Genomic DNA, 18903 nt, shown 5'->3' on the forward strand with positions numbered 1-18903 from the left:
TATTATCTTCACAAACAGTTTACCCTTAGGTGAAACTGGTAGACTGAGAATGCATGGATTTTAGAGAATTTGAAATTCTTTATTCCTTTCTCCTTGCTTCTTTGAAAGTTACAGTGTTTTTCCTTGAATGTTAGTTTTGCAAATTAAAAAAAGACATAGAATAGTTTTTAATTCTGATTTCTTAAATCTACATGACTTCAACTGTTACATGCCCATAAAACTGTTGCCCAGTGGTTCAGATATTTATCTTAACCAGTATTCTGGTTTCCCCCAAAATGTAAGTCATAGTTTGTTTCATAAGGTTCTTCAAAAAAACAAAAGAAGAGTAAAGAGTTAGGATTAGGAAAGGTCTGTTTTATGCATCTGCATGAAGCCTCACATATAGACCACATCTTGTTTCCTTCCAAGCCAAAGTAAAGCATGGGTATTGTAGACCACTTAAGAGTCTCAAGATTCTGACTCACATATAAATAATACATTCTCCCTCTTTCTGTAAAAATTATAATATACATATATTTTTTTCCCATAAGGAAACACAACAATATTTGTCAGGGACACTGTCAGGGAGGAGTGATTCTTGAAGATCTGGTTGATTTAATGACCCCCTTGGCATAATGTTTGGGAGATTAAGAACCATTTGAATATTTTGCAGGAATAGCTGTAGGCTCTAAATGGCCACACTGCCATAGCCTGGGTTGGCATAGAAGGAGTTGGACTGTTTTCCTTAGACCCAAGCAAAGAGAAGTCTGATTGCACTTAGATTAATCAGCTGAGGACTGAGGGTATTTTCATAGTACCCTATGCTAGAAATTTAGATTCTTGTTGAAGGTGTTGTGTACAGATACCACAGTAGCTTCTCTGAGAAATTCGTGTTTTGTCCATGTGTGGGTAGACAGTCACCTTAGGAAAGGCTGAAGTTTTCTAATACCCGGAAGTGATTATGTCAGGATCAGAGAAAGGATTTTACTATAAGATTTATGCACTTGGTTTCAATATCTCATTGACAGTCTTAATAATGAGTCTCTTTGGTGTCTTACTGGAGTGAGTTTAAGAGGTTGTATGTCCCTAAACAGTGAACACCAAAATGATCATTTAAATATTTTATCCTTAACTCATATAGAACATATCCTGTCATAATGGAAAGAACCCTAGGCTTTGGAGACTCACTTAGTTCAGGTAATGGCCCTGCCAGGTTTAAATGGGTGAGCTTGTTAAACTGCTTAATCTCTTTGAGACTGGCTTTCCCTGTCTGAAGAAAATAGAGATGATGCTCTGTCCCTGCAGAGTTCTTGTGAGAAAATAGGAGTACGAACAAGAAGCCCAGTCTCTCACATATAATAGATGTTTAATAGTTGTTGGTGTTCTTCCTCTTAAGCTAAATGTTCATCCCTTTCTCCCTATTACAAATATCTACACTACTTTCCAAGCACATAAAGGGTTTTATATAACTATAATTTAGCACTTCTAAAAAAATGAGGACATCTATTCTATAAAACAGTAATAAAATATTCTAGAATAAACCCCATTCTTTATAATTAGTAAATCCTGAAAAAACCTAGGGAAGGTCAGAAGCTAGACCTCTTTCCATGGTTATTACTTCAAATGTCCATCAAATAGTTTCTGCCACAAAAACATAAAATACACAGATGCTTTTATGAGTATATTTTCCTAAGGCCAAAACATGTAGTAATTTGAGACTGGTGAACAGATGTCCATTGGGTTTATTATGTTGTAGTCAGTTGGAATTTCTGCCTAACTTACTATAAATTTTTATTGATATTATTCTAATTGATGATTAGAGTCATAGAAGATGACAAATTTATCCTCCCCTGAATACATTCCTAGATGGACAGTGTTTAGGTCACTATGAAGAAAATTTATTAAAAAGTTATGAGATTTGTATATGGCATTTGTATATTCTACATATTCTTTTTCTGTTGTGGGCACAGGATGGTACAACTCTGTGGTTTCAGATTTCACTTAGAGACTCATGCCTTTCACTCTAGAGGGGCACTTGTACCCTCAAGTGTACAGGAAAGCTGTCTCACAGCTCTCTGATAAGTAGAGCATTGATTGTCTTTGCTTGTACTATGTCTGTGTTATCTTTGGGGGACATCTGCAGTCTTCTTTGGAAGAAATTATAAGTTTCAACAGTTTCTACGCACATAGGAAATTGGCAAGAAGTCATACTTAATGAAGTTTGGAAATCTGCAAGTCTAACCACGTAGTGAGATTTGATCTTATAGGTTATTTGGGTTATTAGCCAGGAGCTCAAACCAAGTCCTTGTTGTCATGATCAAGAGTTCGCCTTGGCTTTTGTTTTCCAGGGCCAGCCAGGGGACCAGGCTGCTCTCTTCGCTGCACAAGCCCGGCCGTCCCCTCAGCTTCCCCAGTATCCAGGGCTACAGCAGGCACAGGTACTCACGTTTGCTTCATGCTGCTGGGATTTTTAATGTTCTTTATTTGAAGGGGGAAACCAAATAAATAGATGACCAATTCCCTTATGGGGTCTAGAACTTCATTACTGCTTCTGCTTATAGATTATAATCTACCTTTTGTTAAGAGTATTACCAGTGATGGTTGAACAAGTCTCAGGATTGACTGATTTAAAGAGCATAAAACATTTTAGGAAATTCTTGAATTAAAACCATAAGGAAACTCAAACACCCTTAATGATAATGGTAGATAAGGAAATGCTTAACAGTCCCAGAGTATTTATTTTATGTTATGATGTATAATGATGTAAGTCAGTATTGAATTTGCCATATTAAAAGATAGCATTGCAGAGGAATCATGGTAGAAGAAGAAGTTAATTCGTCCTGGAATCAGACCTTAGCACAATTCCTGGTGACTTAACTAGCTGTGTAACTGATCTTGCAAGTTACTCTGAGTCTTGGTTTCCTCTGTAAAATAGAGATGAACACTGTGAGGATCTAAAAACCTATAGAACTAGTATAGCACCAGATACACAGGAGCTGCTCAACAAATGATGGACTTGCCTTAATGTAATGCAACTCTTGAGCTATTTGTCTAGTAATTTTGTAATTTTTACATCCACATACTTTTACTCAATCACTCTCATAAATCAGGGGCCTGAAGGAGGTTGGCAAGACAGCTAGTTGGGGCTGATAAGTCATATTGTGTCCACAGCTGGAAAACCAAGATTGGCTTTCATAGACATTGAGCCCTACAGTGGATCCATGCACACTCCCTGATGGAAGTTCATAATACTTACTCTGTTTTCCAAGTCAGAGCCTTTAAACTACCTTATAATGAGGTGCGTTGAGGATTTGAAGAACAGTCCTCTTTCTTGTTAACCGTACATGGTAGTGATCCAGCAGAACCCCAGATGTTTCATTTACATTAGGTGTCAAGATTTAGAGAAACAGGCCTGCATGTATTAATATTGAATAGACAAATGAAGCATTCATATTACTGTGAGAGTGCTGGCAAAGGGCTGTAGTCCAGCAAGTTGCCAATTATACCCTTACTCTTTGCTTAAGATAGTAATTTTTTTTTCTTTCTAACTGGTTAGTTAATACAGGCAAATTCATTAGATCCAAGGAGGTGTAGTCACATATCAGGGTACTCCATTATTTTAATTTACACTGAGCATGGGTAGTTTTTCTGACCAATTTTGGAAACGATATTAATGATGCTGGAATCTGTTGAACATTGATGTCATCTGTGCACAAAGATATAAATGCTCGCCTGATTATTTCTATACAGAAACATGCCCAACCTTCCCTCAAAATAAGCAGTGATCTTAACACTGATCTCTTAACCAAATGAGAATTTCTTTTTTAATTGACAATTCTGGTGAATTGTGATAACAACTAGTTCATTCTACAGCTTTCTAGTTAGCCTCTGCCTCCAGCATAGTCCTCATATTTTGTGTTACAAGAGGCTTTAGAACAGTAAACTTCAGGGAGCTGCCCCGTATCTGTGTTTGCCCCATATATGTTAGTGATAGGAAAGCTGATGGTAAATTGAAACACTGACTTAATTCCTTGCGTGTGCCACAGGCTATGCCCCAGGGTTATACGATGTATGGAACACAGATGCCATTGCAGCAAAGCCCACAGCAGCAGGCTAGCAGTGTGGTGCTGTCTCCCAGCTATAACTCCAGAACCTATCCGGCTGCACATTCCAACCCAGTGCTGATGGAAAGACTCAGACAGATGCAGCAACCACCAAGTGGCTATGTTCAGCAGCAGACGTCGCCGTACCTGCAGCCTTTGACTGGCTCTCAGAGGTGATACATGTAAAAATAATGATTATGATAGTTGACACTCAAATTCTTGTCTTTGTTATGCTTTTGATAGCTTCTGATAGGCATGGTGCTTTATAATTGTTTTTATGAGCTTGCATATTCGCATATAATTTGCATTCTCTCATCTCATTTTTAGTAGCTTCAGAGAGAGGTTCAAAATAAGCAGTGCTCTATTTGTTTATTTGATTCAAGGCCCTTTTAGTTTGACTTTTATCTCCCATAGCATGTGTGTAACATTTTTTAATGACACCACTATGTTAGCCCCAGTATTCTTTCTTTTCATCTCTTTTAAAAAGCTTTTTTGACTAAGTGTCTAAGATAAAAAATTGTTGATTATTGTTAGCAGTGCCTTATTAGAGCAGGTTGACCAGTGCCGTAGAGCCCAGGATTGCAGTGTGCTTTATGCATGGTACCACTTCGTGGATGGTTGGCAAAACAGGATCATGAAAAACTCCTTTTCAGTTCCTGCTTTAATTGGGCCCTGTAGATAGAGTATATAACTATACAGTCCACTATAGCAGCCAGCTAGCCCACCTGTGGCCTATTAAACTCAAATTACAATTTTAGTTCCTCAGACACCCTAGTCACATTTTAAGTGTTCAGTAGCCACCTACAGCTATCAGAGCTAGTTGGTGTGTGTGACTTGTACAGTCCCACAGGACACTGTGTTTAGAAGGACCCTTTAATTTAATGCCCTTCCTGTCACCCTCTTGAAATTATTACCAATTTTTATTCAGGGAGCCCTGCATTTTTGTTTTGCACTGAGACCCAGAAATTTTGTAGATGGTCCTGGTGGCCAGTGGCTATTTTATTGGGCAACACGGAGGCTATTTCAATCATCGTACAAAGTTCTGCTGGGTAGCATTTATTTAGAAGAAACTAATTTCTTGCAAAATTTGTTCTGTAGTGGACAGCAGCTTAGCCCCCATGTATGACCATCAGTGGCTACATACCAACTCCACATGGTCACTGTATGGAAAGTTAGCAAAGCCAATGCAAGCACATTTGGGAAGATAAATTTGTACAACCTGCACTATATTATTCTTCTAGTAAGTGACAGCCTAGCATATTGCCTACGAACTTGAACTTCAGAGCCCAGCAATTCTGGGTTTAAATCCTATCTTTGCCATTTGCTGTCGGAGTAATTTTGGTGAGTTACTTCTCTAGTTTTGTGTTTTCTCATTTTTTAAATGGGGATACCAAAACTACTAACCTCAAAGGGCTGCTGTGGGGAGTAAATTAGATAAAACACATTTCAGACTTACTACAGTACCTGTTCCAGAGTAAATGTTCCATTAATGTCACTTATTATTAAAAACCATTAAAAGATTTTTAAAAAGTAATTTATACGTGACTGCAATTTTACCTGAAGTAGTAAGCATGTTTGCTGTCCCTTGTTATGTGATCCCATCTATCCCTGAGAATCTAGATTATTTTAACCCCTACCCTTTATTGCATGTGAATTGTACAAGCCATTGTCTACCATGGTCATTTCTTTGTGAGTGTGTATAACATCCCAGTGGTACTGATTACAAATTTGATAGTACCCTTAGGCCTGAAAGCAAGTCATGTTATTCTTTACCAGACTGAATCATCAGGCCCTTCAGCAGAGTCCTCTGGTGGGGGCAGGAATTGAAGCGGTGCTGACTTCCACACATCCAAACCTTCCTCCCGTGCCGCTGCCCCAGGACCCGATGAGGCCCAGACAGCCGCTGGTTCGACAGCAGCAGAGGCTCCTCCAGGTACGGGGCTGGGAGTGAGGGCAATGTGTCCCAGGTCCTCAGCATCATAGGAACTAATAGGTACTTCAGACTTTAATTGCCACGTTTCAAGGAACCATGAGTGTTTGACAGTAGGAGCCAAACTGTAGCTGGTGTAATTTAGTTCCAACGTGGGAAGGGTCATCCCTTCTGTGTGCGTCCGCCAGGTCACAGGCAAGAGAGTGCATTTTGCCAGGTGTCCTTCCCTTTTCACAAAGGTTTGGGAGAGTAACTGGATGCCTTTATCTTTATAGTGTGAGCCTCAGCTTACCCAGCCATGCCATTTGAAAGCCAAATGTCATATATGTGTTTAAAGAAAAAGCTAAAATCAAGCTGTCCAGAGGTTTCATCAGATTCCTAGCCTTCTGGGGTCTGTAATTCAAAATATGTTCCTGTAGCACCTCTGGTCTGATACAGCTGTGAAGATGGGAGTTGTAGCAGGTGGAGTATTTCATCTTGTCACTGGTAGATCTGCAGAGCTAGCCTTCACCTATTTGATGTAAGTATTTGAGTTGCCTAGGTAAAGCATTTCTCCCCTTGACACATTTTTGCTTTTAACTTCCTCATTTAGGAAATACAAGCTGTTAGGTACACCTGTTCCATTTGTCTTCATTATTAGCAAGCTTGTCCTATGTTATTAGATTGAGGATTGTGGGATGCATCTGTACAGTGGACTCTAATCTTAGCATCAGTCCGTCTTGAGATGCGCTGTCATTTTATGTGTTACTAAGAAGAAAAAGAAACAGCACCAGAAAGGGAGAGTCTAGTAGAGCTGGGATACCCATGAGCTATACGCTAGGTCTGAGGCCACTGAGAAATAAACCTGTCATGCAGACAACAGCAAAGGAACTTGCATGTATCACACCTGGCACTGGATGGAGGAAAGGAAAAATAGCCCCTAAGAATCTGAACCACAAGCTCAAGTGGGTTTGAGGTCTGAATTCAGTGTAATCCAAAAATCTGGTTGTCAGTGCCTCCAGCTGACAGGCAGAAGGCAACACAGATCCTCAGTAGAACTGGGCTTTACAATTACAAAGTGCCATTAGTTATAAGATGCTGTTAGTTGTGTCCCAATTTTTGCCTGTTAAAATGTGAATAAAGTTGTATCACAAAATTGATAACACACAGTAATTGGGGGAGTGTGGCCAGTCCCACTCCTAAGGATCTCCAATGTGCTTAAAAAAACAAACAAAACCCTAATTGTGAATTTTGTCATAGGTAGAATGGAAGTAATTATACCCACTCCTTAAATGCAAAGTGAGAATTCAGTAACAAAATGCAAGTAAAGCGCTGGTCTGGTAGTGCCACTGTTAATATCACCATTAATACGATTATGAGTTCTGAGGATGAACTCTGTGTTGTGAGGATTCGTTTCAGAACCTTTAAGGGCTGATATTTATGTCTCCTTCTGTTTTAAAATTTCTCATTTCTAAACTTATGAGAAAAGTTACTACATTATTTGTTTATTTCCTGCTTCCTGTCTTACACTGGTGTTTTTCAGGGCTGCACATTTTGAAAACTTTTCTTTATTGGTTAATGTGTACTTTTTGTACCAATTAGCATAATATGCCCTTCTAGTAATTTTTTCATCACCAACTCATTTCCTGGACATGAGGAAAACTCATTTGCCTTCTCCATCAGGATTACATTTATTCTTTTTCTGCTGATTTACTACCTCTATAAAGGAACAAATTAATTTATGAAGTTGGGTTGATTTTTTTTTGAAAGACTTCACAGAGAGCCAAAAAGAGAATTGGGTTCATACTGCAATCACTGTGTTTCTGGTCCAACTTGCATTGTTCATGTTGCAAATGATGCAGCCCAGACCCTCTGCTAGGATCCCATTTCCAAGAGCATTGCCACTTAGTGAGAAATGCCAGCTGGCAGTAGCATTTAATTACCTTGCCTTAAAGTAGACAAATAATCTGGGGGTTAGTATGCAAGCAAGTAGCAAAATGCAAAGGATAAGAAGTCTGGTGCTGTCATCATCAAGATGAAGTGTTTAGGTAGAGGAAACTCCAAAGGTCATTGAGACAAACCACCTATTAATATTCTTCTCTCTTCTGTGCCCCACTTGGTGCATGTCTAGTCAGTATTTCTTCTGTGATTTAGAAGGTTTTCCAAGAGCTCTTTATTTGAGCCAACTGACACAGTTTATGTTTTTAAGCTAGAAATTTATGTCAGAACCTCTCACATATACATCATCCTTTAAAAAAAAATCTGATCTTTAAGAACTACTCTTCTTTCTCCCCCCCCCCACCTTCTTTTTTAAAAAGTCCGCATCTTCCTTTAAAAAAAAATCTAATCTTCACGAGTTACTCCAGATGTCATAGGGCATGAAAAAGTAACTACTTAGCAGTCCTTATCTAATTTGGTAGTATAAGATAGGGTAAAGTATGTAGAAGAGCAGAAACCATGAAAAGAGTTAAAATAACTAAGTACAAAAGGTGTCCGCAGACAGCAGAGGGCAGGGCTGACAGTAAACCCTGAGCTGCAGGAAGAGGTCCTTGGGGTTGGAGTAGGCTTCACGAGGAGCAGGCTTTATGAGCAATGCAGGTGGGTCTTGCCACTGGAAGATGTACAATGTCTGGCAAGGCAAAGATGGAGAAGACAGGTGTGTGTCATTTTTGTTACAACAAAATAATGAGATAAAAGGTATAAGGCAGTTAGAGATTGGAATGATACTAACCCCTACATTTAGGTGCATAATTGCAGTCCTTTTTCTTTCTTCCCAGATGCAGCAGCCCCAGCAGTCTTCACAGCCCCAGAGTCAGACCCTCGGCCTCCAGGCGATGCAGCCCCAGCAGCCTTTGGTAAGGCTTGGTAGTTGAGAACCAAACATGGTGTTCTTTAGAGGCAGATGTATTTTTCACGTCCCTTAAGACTGTTAAGAATTAAAGTAGCCTAAATACACCCCAGCAGTTTTTCCAAAGAACTTTATCAGAGGAGGATTGTGGTGGTGGCATAGCCGGTATATTTGTTTTCATAGCAAGGCATAAATAAATATTTGGGATTCAGTAAGTTATATAATTTTCCTCTTCAGATTTTTTCAGACTTTTCCACAGACTAACATATTTAATACTGAGTTTTTTCCTAAATAATGTTAAAATGAAAATCTACTATATATGTTTAGAAGATTGTCTTACTTTGTATTTTTATAAAATCTCAAAAAGACAAGAGCGCTGTCTAAAATATTATCTTTAAAGTAAAAGAAACTCTGATTTTAGCCAGTTAGCATTTTCTGGAAGAATTTTTATGGAATTCATTATCATGTAACTTATTATTATATAATTCACATTCACTTACCTAGCTTTGTAGATCAAATTTTGAAATGTTATATGCACAACATCAGTGTTTTCTGAACCTCAGTAATTTACAACAGCCTTTACTTTTGCCAAGTGCCATATCCCTGCTTTATTATTTACTTACTATGTTTCTTTTAATTGTCTCTTTTTCTATTTACTTAAATGTGTTCTAAAAAGAAATACTTTTATCTCTACCATCAATGGTCCCATTACTTGGCACCTATTGGAAATATCTGTAAAAATAAATACTCTGAAGGTAGCTCAGCAACACTAGTGTGTATGTAAGTACTACCTAAGCCGAGCTGGCTTAGCACGCATGTCCCACACTTTGGGAGACCCTGGTGTAGACTCTTGTCAGAACAGGATTTGAAAGATGAATGGTTTTGCAACTTACAGTAAAGAAAGAACAACATGGCCAGTGTTGTAGTACATTAGGAGGAATCAAAGTAAAGTTAGGTGGTAAAGGACTGGCAATGTCCAAATAAGACTGATAGTGGGGTATGTTTGCTGAAACAGGACATCTCAAGTGGATTTTTTAAGCCTCTGCCTTGGCTGACTTGATCTCCACCTTTAAGGAAATTCTTCTTCATCACGGATTTAGCTTTAGCTGCTATTTCTATTTTAAGGAAAGCTTTCCAGCTTTTCCTTCTTCCCTGTTTGGCTATCTGTCTCTGTTTAATTTACATTTTAAATATGAAACTTAACATTTGATTGGCTCATTTTAAAATGTGCCGCTCCTGGAATGAGTTTAAAGCCTTCCTTGATGGTTGTATATGACATCAACCAGATTAAATTTGCCAATTTAAAAATTCACATTCCACAGTGCCCATTAGTATATCAGTCAGTAAAAAAGCTTAAAAGCTGTATACAGCAAAACATTATGGTAGTACTTTGACAGTTAGCCAAGAAAGAAGTGATACCATATCTGCAAATTATGTCATGTTGAATGTTTGGAGTATGTGATGTTGATCTGGAAATTCTCCAGCCTTTTCTCCTGCCTGATTTAAAGCAAAGAGTACTCATGTTGTAATGCTCATGTTAGCAACAGAGAGTTATGTAAAGAACTGGGGAAAAAACAAAATATAATTACATCTTTTCAAAGATTTCATTGCAAATTCATAATGAGTATTTGATTAACCATTATAAGGAACCGATTAATTTTAGAGCTATAACTTCTTTAGTCACCACTAATAAGAAAGGGGTTAGGTAATGCTGTAACAAAAGAGCACACATTGAATATAGGACTATTTCAATTACTTTTGCATATATAACCATATGGTATCCCACATTTTTAGCTCTTTTTTAGCATTTGGTTCATATATGTAAATAAATGTCATATATGAAATATGCCTATATATGTGGCTCACAAGTAACAAGAAAATCTTGCCATATATACATTAAACCTATGTATTTATTTATATTTATGTATATTTTTCTATATATTTAATTACATAGATGCATAGTTGCCATCCTATGACTGTGAGTTTTACTTTTCAAAAATGCCTACTTTAATTTGTGGGCACATGACCTTATATTATAGTTCATTATTTCAACAAAAAACTTTAATTGAATTGACATCTGCCATTAAGCAGACATTAATAATATCTCCATTAATCTTTTTCTTTGGCCCTTTTATCCACCTATTATTAAACATTATTTTAGTTGGCTTATAATGTAACATGTAGTAAATAATATAAAATGCTAGGTTTTATTCTTAGAGAAACATGCTACATAAACATAGGAAGAAGGATTATTAATATCAAATGCCTGAACTGTAACATTATTTGGGTAGTGTAAAAAATAAACAGTTAATTCTAATACAAAGTTAAGTTTATAGGGCTGGGGTGAAAATTGTCTAAACTTAACTATAATTTGAAGCAGAGGATGCAGAATTGAGAGGAGGTGCTGTGTCATGTTCTACTAGAATTAAAGAGGATCTAACATAAGGGAATTTGGCCTCATCTAATAGTTTCATAAATATTTAATTAGTTGTATAAATAACATGAACTTTATTCAGTTTTGACTTTTTTTTACAATTACTGACATTTTTTAAATGCAGTAGGTTGTATTTTACTCACTAGCTTGAAATACTTCCAATCCAGGGATTGAGGTTAGTCAGAACAGGACACATGATTTTTCCCAATCATTTCTCAGGAAAGTAATTCCAGAGACACAAAAACTCTGTTACAGCAATCTTAATATATAAGCCTCAGTAGGCTTTTTCCAGTCCCCCTTGCGTTTTTTTAAGTAAAAGTCTTTTGAAAGCTCTCTTGAGAAGCACACTGTCTTATTTTAATATTTAGAGCACTATACATTGTAATCTAAGCAGTAATTATTTATACAAGGGCAGAAATATTATAGAGGTCATAAGTCTTAGGATGGGCTAGGAAGTTTATCATTTAATAAGAGTGAAAGATTTCAGATAATTTCAGAATTAGAAGTTATAAGGATGATCAATGATGTTGGATTTTTTTCATTATTATATTTCTTTTTTGAAAGCATACTTTTATTTAGCATACTTGCTTATACTTTTAAGTTTATTAATAAGTCTACATATTAGTAAAAAAAACCCTGTGAAGTCAGTTATATTGCTATTATTTGCTTAACAACCCCACCTACTGTTGAACATTTAGATTGCTTCCAATTTTAAAAATAGTGTTGCTCAGGATATTTTGGTATATATTCTATTCCTCTTTTGTGGTCCTCTCACAATAGAAGAAAATAAAAGTATAAAAGGTTGTCTCTAATTATATATCCTCAGGAGAGTAATAGCACAACGCCTCAACAATATTTAGAAAAATTTTACGTTTCTTTTTTATCTTTTGGCATTATTCCTTTTATTATTAGTCCCCCTAAGAATTATTATGTGCATTATAAATATATGTATTTATATTTATTGTAAACATCTCCAGAAGATCCAGTATCTTTACTGGCCAATGTTTCCTTCCTTCCTTCCTTCCTCCCTTCTTTCCCTTCCTTCCTTCCCTTTCTTTCTTTCTTTTTCTTTCATCTTTCTTCTTTCCTCTTTCCTTCCTTTCTCTCTCTGTCTCTTCTCTGTCTCTCTCTCTTTCTCTCTGTCTCTGTCTTTCTCTATCTCTCTCTTCCTTTCTTTCCTCCTTTCCTCCTTCCTTCCTTTTTCTTTCTTTCTTTCTTTCCTTCTTTCTCTCTTTCTTTCTTTCCTCCCTTCCTCCCTTCCTCCCTTCCTTCCTTCCTCCTCTGTTGAGGGTGGCGCAGTAAGCTGGCTGCTGAAGAATAGCCAGCTCTGACTCATTCTGAGTTCTGATTCATGCAGTTTTGGAGGAGAAGTGGTAGTGGTAACAGAGCCACCACCCTTCCCATAACTTGCCCTGCCACTCTCTGGTGATAATTGCAAGTCAGTTTGACAAGTGCTTTTTCACTATGTACAGTAGCGGCCAGCATTCTGCTAGGTTCTGGGGCACACCCCTGGAGTGTCACGCATGCTCTCTGGCACCACACGGCCAGACTCAGAAGGGACTGTGGAGTGGCTGCACTGCGTGTGGAAAGCAGTAGAAGCCCTAGAGAGGCTGTATTGGCTGCTAGGGCTGCGTAACAAAGGATCACAACTGGGCAGCTGAAAGGACAGAACTGTATTGCCTCATGGTTCTGGATGCTGGAACTCCCAAGATCAAGGTGTAGGCAGGGTGGTTCCTTCTGAGGGCTGTGAGGCGAAAACCTGCAGATCTCTCCCCTCACTTGTGGTGGTTTTGCTGGCAGTCATTGGCATTCCTTGTCTAGTAGAAATGTCACCCTAATCTCTGTCTTCATCCTTTCATGCTCTCATGACACTTTCACTGTGCGAGTGTATGTGTGCTCGTTTCCCTTTTTTATAAGGGCTCAGTCATACTGGATAACGTCCTACCTGAATGACGTCTTTTTAACTTGATCCCCTCTGCAAAGACCTTATTTCCAAATGAGGCTGCATTCTGAGGCACTGAGGATTAGGACGCCAGCATACATTTTTGGGGGAAGGAATGTAATTCAAGAAGAGTATGAGATGTTTGGGAAGCCCTGATAGCAGAAGAAAGTTGGATGCTGTGGACCCTGGAAGGCTGTAGGATTTGATTGGCTGCTGCTTTTATTATTCCCTTGTGGGTCTGTTCCATTACTGACAGTAGCTGGTGCATGAGGGACAGTGATTGCCAACACCCACATAAATAGGTTGGTTAGTGCTATAAAAAGTGTACATATGAGTCAAAACTAACTTAGAAGAGAAATGGGTTCTTTCTCAAAAAGTGTCATCAAAAAACAGCTTTTATGTCAAAAGAGCAAGAACAGTAAAGAAAAGCCCATGCTTACAAAGTAAACCTGGTGTCAGCTTAATTAACATCAATGCCTGTGTTCTCATTTGCTTATTACTTAAGTCATCTGCTTCTGTGAAAAGAAGAGCATCTGGAAAGGAAGACAGGATGTCCTTGCTGGAAAATTATATTTGGCTTCTCTAGATTTGGCCTAAATTACTGTTCTTGACTTGAAAAGTAGTTTTGAAGCGTATGGCTTGCAATGATTAAATTAACTCCTAACTAAATACGACCATGATCTTTCCTTTAAAGCCACTTGCAGCTTTTAAGAAAATCATGTTTACTCCGTCCTGCTGTGTCATTTCTTTTCATCTTAAACTCAGGGTGTCCTAGGTGGTTGACCTTAAAACATGCTAATAGAGAGCTTTAAAATGCTGGCTTTTAAACCCACACAGTGGCTTTTGACTGATCACTGTGTCAGTATCATATTGAATGCCTTATAAAAATATGCATAATGACAGTGATTTTTACCTAAACAATTGAATTAACTTTTAGTCAAAGATCACATGTGAAATTGGTGTCTAGTCGTCCTCCAAAAATTTGAGTGTTCTATTCAGAGGAATTGAGAAATTTTTCCAAATGTCTCTGGAATTCAGAATGTGCCAGATACTATTATTCTCCCTTACAGATGAAAGAAATTATGTCCAGTGAACCTTACTGGACACTGTCACCTTCCTTTGCATGAATTTAGAATTTTTGTTTCCTTTTTGAAGAGAAAGGAGAAGTAATTTATACAAGGAGGAGAATGGGGAAGGCATTCTCCAGAGATTTCTGGTAATAGGACAGATACGTTTGAATTTTTTTTTTTAACTGATAGACTACAGATTTTGTTTCAAATGGCTGCATACAAGTTAGTAATTATCTTGCATAATAAATACATATCCAACGCCCTGAAGTCCATTGGTTTCTGGTCCTCTGAGCGGGCTGCCCCGCAGGTGGGGGTGGCTGGGCATGGCTGTCCCAGCACTCAGTGAGGGCCCAGCAGTGCCACGGTCCTTTCTGCAGGAGCTGGTACCCGTTCCTCCCAGGAACCCAGAACTCTCCGTGGACTCTGTCAGATGTTAGCAGTGCAGGCTTAAGGTTAATGTTGGCTTGGTGCTCTGTCTTTTGCTCACTGACTGTGTGGTCCTAGGTTACAGGACCCAGCTGTCAGGAGGCAGGGCCTGTATTTTATTCATTCTGATATCCCTAGAACCCCAGAAAGCACCCGGTTTGTAGTAAGTGTAGTTAAATGGCTCATTTGCTGAATGTCATCACAGTGAAGGAGAACAATGTGCACATTATCCATTAAGTGAAGGAAAACGGTTCAGCAGGTAAGCCATAGGCCAGCTGTAAAGGCCCTCTGGTGACTGAATCCACCTGCTGCTGATGGTGGTGAGTTGGTCCCTGCTGCTGGGACGGGAGTCCAGTGGAGTCAGCTTTTCTGAGATGACAAAGATTCCATTACATTTATTTAAATAGAAGTTACAAGTTAGTGATGCATTTTTGCCTTAGTAATGATTGAGCAGATTTATTATTCTTGAATAAACATGTGTTGTCAAAATAGGGGTATAGGGAATAGTGAGAATACACAATAATACATGTTTAAATATTTTTTTTAATTCAGCAGAGAACCTGTTTACAGAGACCAGCTGTATCAAGTTGGCTAGTTACACCTGACTGACGTTGTTGAGCTCTGTGTTCTGCTGTACGGTTGCAATCGGAGCATGACACAGATCCTGCCAAGCCACTCAGAATCCAGAATATAAGAGAAGCAGTTGTCATGTTACACTGTGCGTGATAAAAAGGCATCTACATAGTACCGAGGATACAAGAGCAGTGATTCACTTTTCAAATGTCTTAAGATGATTGAAAGATGAGTAGATTTTTCGGCGCATATAGGGTAGGATGAAGGGGGAAGGAAGGGTATTCCAGGAGGAAGGGTTGACATCTGCAAAGGTACAGAGCTGAGAGAAGCCATGACCACCTGTTGCATGGATAGTTCAGAAATACTTTTCCCTCTCCATTTATCACATTTAAGCAGGGAAGGTGAAATATACAGATCGTGGTTTTTAGGATGTTTTGTAAACCTCAGTTGACCCTTTTATTGACTGACCTCTTTTGGTAAATTAGAAGTTCCAAATCCAATACAGGGTTGATTCTAAAATCTGGCCAAGCATCAGATCACCTAGAGGAACCATTTAAATATGCAGTTTCCAGCATTTTGCCTCAGAAATTCTAATTCAGGAAGTCTGGGAGGAACCTAGGAGAGTGACTCTGAATTTCCCCCATGGTCTTACGCTTCTGCAGCCACACACAGGGTCTAGTGTTTTGCAAGAGTTCGGTGACTTTGATGTGAAATGCTCGACAGGGAGATTTCTGCAGGGACTTGGTGACATCCTCTCTTTCCATGGTGGTAAATGCTCCAGGGTCCAGGGAACTTGCAAGTGGGGTCTCCTGTCTGCTCACATTCATGTACAGGTGAAAGCAAGTTAAGATTAGTATCAGAGTGACCTTGAGAAAAACCAATGTGGGAAAACACTCCAGTTGAGAACTCTGCAGTCTGTAGGTCTATTGCACCACTTCCTCCTGGTCAGCATAAGGAAGCTGGTCTCGAATATTTTGGCCTCAGAAGCCCTTCAAATTCAAAAATTACTGCAGACCCAAAGAGCTTTTGTGAGTCTAACAATATTTACTGTATTAGAAATTAAAACAGAAATAACAATACTTAGTACTGTATTTGTCTTGCCAATGGGTTTCAGCCCCAGGCATGTTCAGTATGGACTCAATGTGACCAAAGAAATGACAATAGAATGTTCTTGGAGTGAAAGGGTTATACCCAACTTTATTCCTAAGGTGGCAGGTCAATCACTAGAATCCCATCCACTCAGAGCGAGTCTGCATGCAGCAAGCCGGTCTCTGCCTCTGGGCCTCTCTGTCTGCACAGCCAGACATCTCCATCTCCTTCTCTGTCCTCGGTGCTACCACCACTCCAGTCTCTGCTCTCCTGCAGCCTTGCAGCCCAGAGCACTGGGCAGAGCTCTTTATAGAGAGTCAATAATGACATATTGCCCTCACGTGTGTAGTGAGCTAGCCAAGCAGGGCCAGGTAAGAATCCTGGCCACAGGAACCTTCATTTTATCCACAGTACTCTAAACTCATTGTACATTAACCAGAAATAACATTTTTATAAATAATATATATTTTTTAAAATAAAAAATTAATGAGAAGAATGACATTGTTTTACGTATTTGAAAATTTCTGTAATGTCTGAGGTAATAGAAGACATTCTGTTTGTTGCAGTATAACCTATTATATAGCCTCTGGAAAACTGCATTGTACATTCATGAAAACAGAGTGAACAAAGCAAATGATGTCTTAGTATTACTATGAAAATGGTGTTGACCTTGCAGATACCCGCTGTTGGGTCTTGGAGCCCCCCAGGGATATCTTTTAAGGCCACCCATCAGACCACCCACCATTTCCCAACATGTGCACACCCACACCCACAGATGGAAGCTTCCTAGTACCTAGTTACTGCTGGGCTCCTCCAAATACAGAATCTGAGGTCCCTGCAACATTTCATTCTCTGAATTACTCTATTTTGAGCAGAGTTTAAGTGAACATAAAAGAAGTCATCTAAATATTTGTTGAATGAGTGTTAAATATGCACAGTGTGCCTCAATTTGTTAATCCAATGATAAGATCACACATCTTTGCATCCAACTGTTTAGAATCTGTTAATTATTTCCAAATATTCAAAATATTTGGAAGCCATTCTTTCCAGTTAAGGATGGTACTGAATTGTGATTAAGATGGAAGGAGGGCTCCTAGGCCCTCCTGTTGTGCCCTAGTCCTGGTGTTTCCTACCAATCCTGCACTTGCACGGCCCGGAAGGGAGCGCCCCCTGGAAGTTTCAGCGCCCTTGGTGCCTCCCCAGGCTCGCCCCAGCTACGCCCTGGAGACATCACGCTGTGAGAGGGCTTTATTGATCTCCCCCCTCCAGTGAGAGCGCAGCCCCAACTGACCTGGGTCCTAGACCTAGGGCCACACGCTTCCCCCGCAGATCCTCGTTCTCCACTCATGCAAGGCAAGCCTGTGGTGTCTGAACAAATCCTCCAGCCAGGGAGCTTTAGTTTTTGCCAGTGAAATGGTTTATAATATGATACTAACTAGCCAACTGGGGACGGGTAAGGTGGTGAGGATATCTGCACCAGGAGGCCATTGCTCGGGTGCGGACTCCTACGGCAGGCCTGCTCAAGTAAATGCTAAGTGACCCCTGGGAGAGTCGGGTTTGAATGGATGAGGCTCTTCCGCTGGGGCCCAGGTTCATGCCAGGGTGTGGACGGGGGCTGATGGGCACGGAAGCGATGCTTCTCTGTCTGCAAGTGTCCGAACGGAACCGACCCACGGGAGGCGCAGCATCTGCTCGCAGGGGGCGCCACAGGCTGACGTGCCCCCACCCCCTGCCCCTCTGTCGCCCGCAGGTCCCCCGACCAGGCCTGCAGCAGACCCAGCAACAGCAGCAGACGGCCGCGCTGGTGCGGCAGCTCCAGAAGCAGCTGTCCAGTGAGTACGGCGGCGCCACACGCGTTTTACGGCTGGTGTCTCTGTTCTGTTTTGGTTCGGCGTTGGGTTGAATAGTTACTTTTGCTGGAAAGGCCCCAGACTTTGTGAGTTCGGTGATATGTCTTCCGCTGCTTCCATCTGGGTTTGGGGGTGTCCGTCCCCTCCGGGAAGCCCCGTGGCCAGAGTCAGCCTTCGCGACGAGTAGCCGAGGCCCGCGGGTGTACCGATGTGGGGACGGACTGCTCTGTCCAGTGCACTACCCTACCCTTGCTGATAACAGCTCAGAGATCTAGTGTCAAGCTACTTCTCTCTCAACTATTAGAATAGCACTGCTGAAGTAGAATCTCTGATGTGCTTTCATAAAACTTTCGGGGACTTTCAGTGTTTTATGAAGCTTAGAATCCTTTCATGTGTATGTTGGTACTGAGTTGTTTCTTGGTTCAGATGGGCCAATTACTGTTACCCAAGGCCTTGTGCTGGCAGGTGTGGAACTCTGATGTAGGCTGGCCCTGCTGCAGAATAAATTCAGCTGTGGTAGTTAGACCTGCCACTTCTGGTCTCCCGTCTAGCATTGTATACTCCCTGGCCAGTGTGTTCCCCCATTCCTGAGGCTGATACTGAGCAGTGACAAGAGGGTATCATCTATCTGTGTATCATTTTGCATCTGCGATTTTATTTGAATTTACTTTTCTCATTAG

The 18903-nt window shown here is 40.0% G+C and overlaps 1 protein-coding gene across 1 annotated transcript in view; it reads left to right on the plus strand.

Annotated features, from left to right (window-relative positions):
- MED12L (mediator complex subunit 12L) overlaps positions 1 to 18903 on the plus strand; it is a 326362-nt gene that overhangs the window by 303507 nt on the left and 3952 nt on the right. Inside the window, 5 exon segments of the mRNA XM_057499138.1 lie at positions 2328 to 2417; positions 4026 to 4255; positions 5859 to 6015; positions 8769 to 8846; positions 18124 to 18205. Of these exon segments, the coding sequence (XP_057355121.1) occupies positions 2328 to 2417; positions 4026 to 4255; positions 5859 to 6015; positions 8769 to 8846; positions 18124 to 18205 (637 nt within the window).

This window comes from Manis pentadactyla, chromosome 1 (genome assembly GCF_030020395.1).
Source record: "Manis pentadactyla isolate mManPen7 chromosome 1, mManPen7.hap1, whole genome shotgun sequence".
Taxonomy (NCBI): Eukaryota; Metazoa; Chordata; class Mammalia; order Pholidota; family Manidae; genus Manis; species Manis pentadactyla.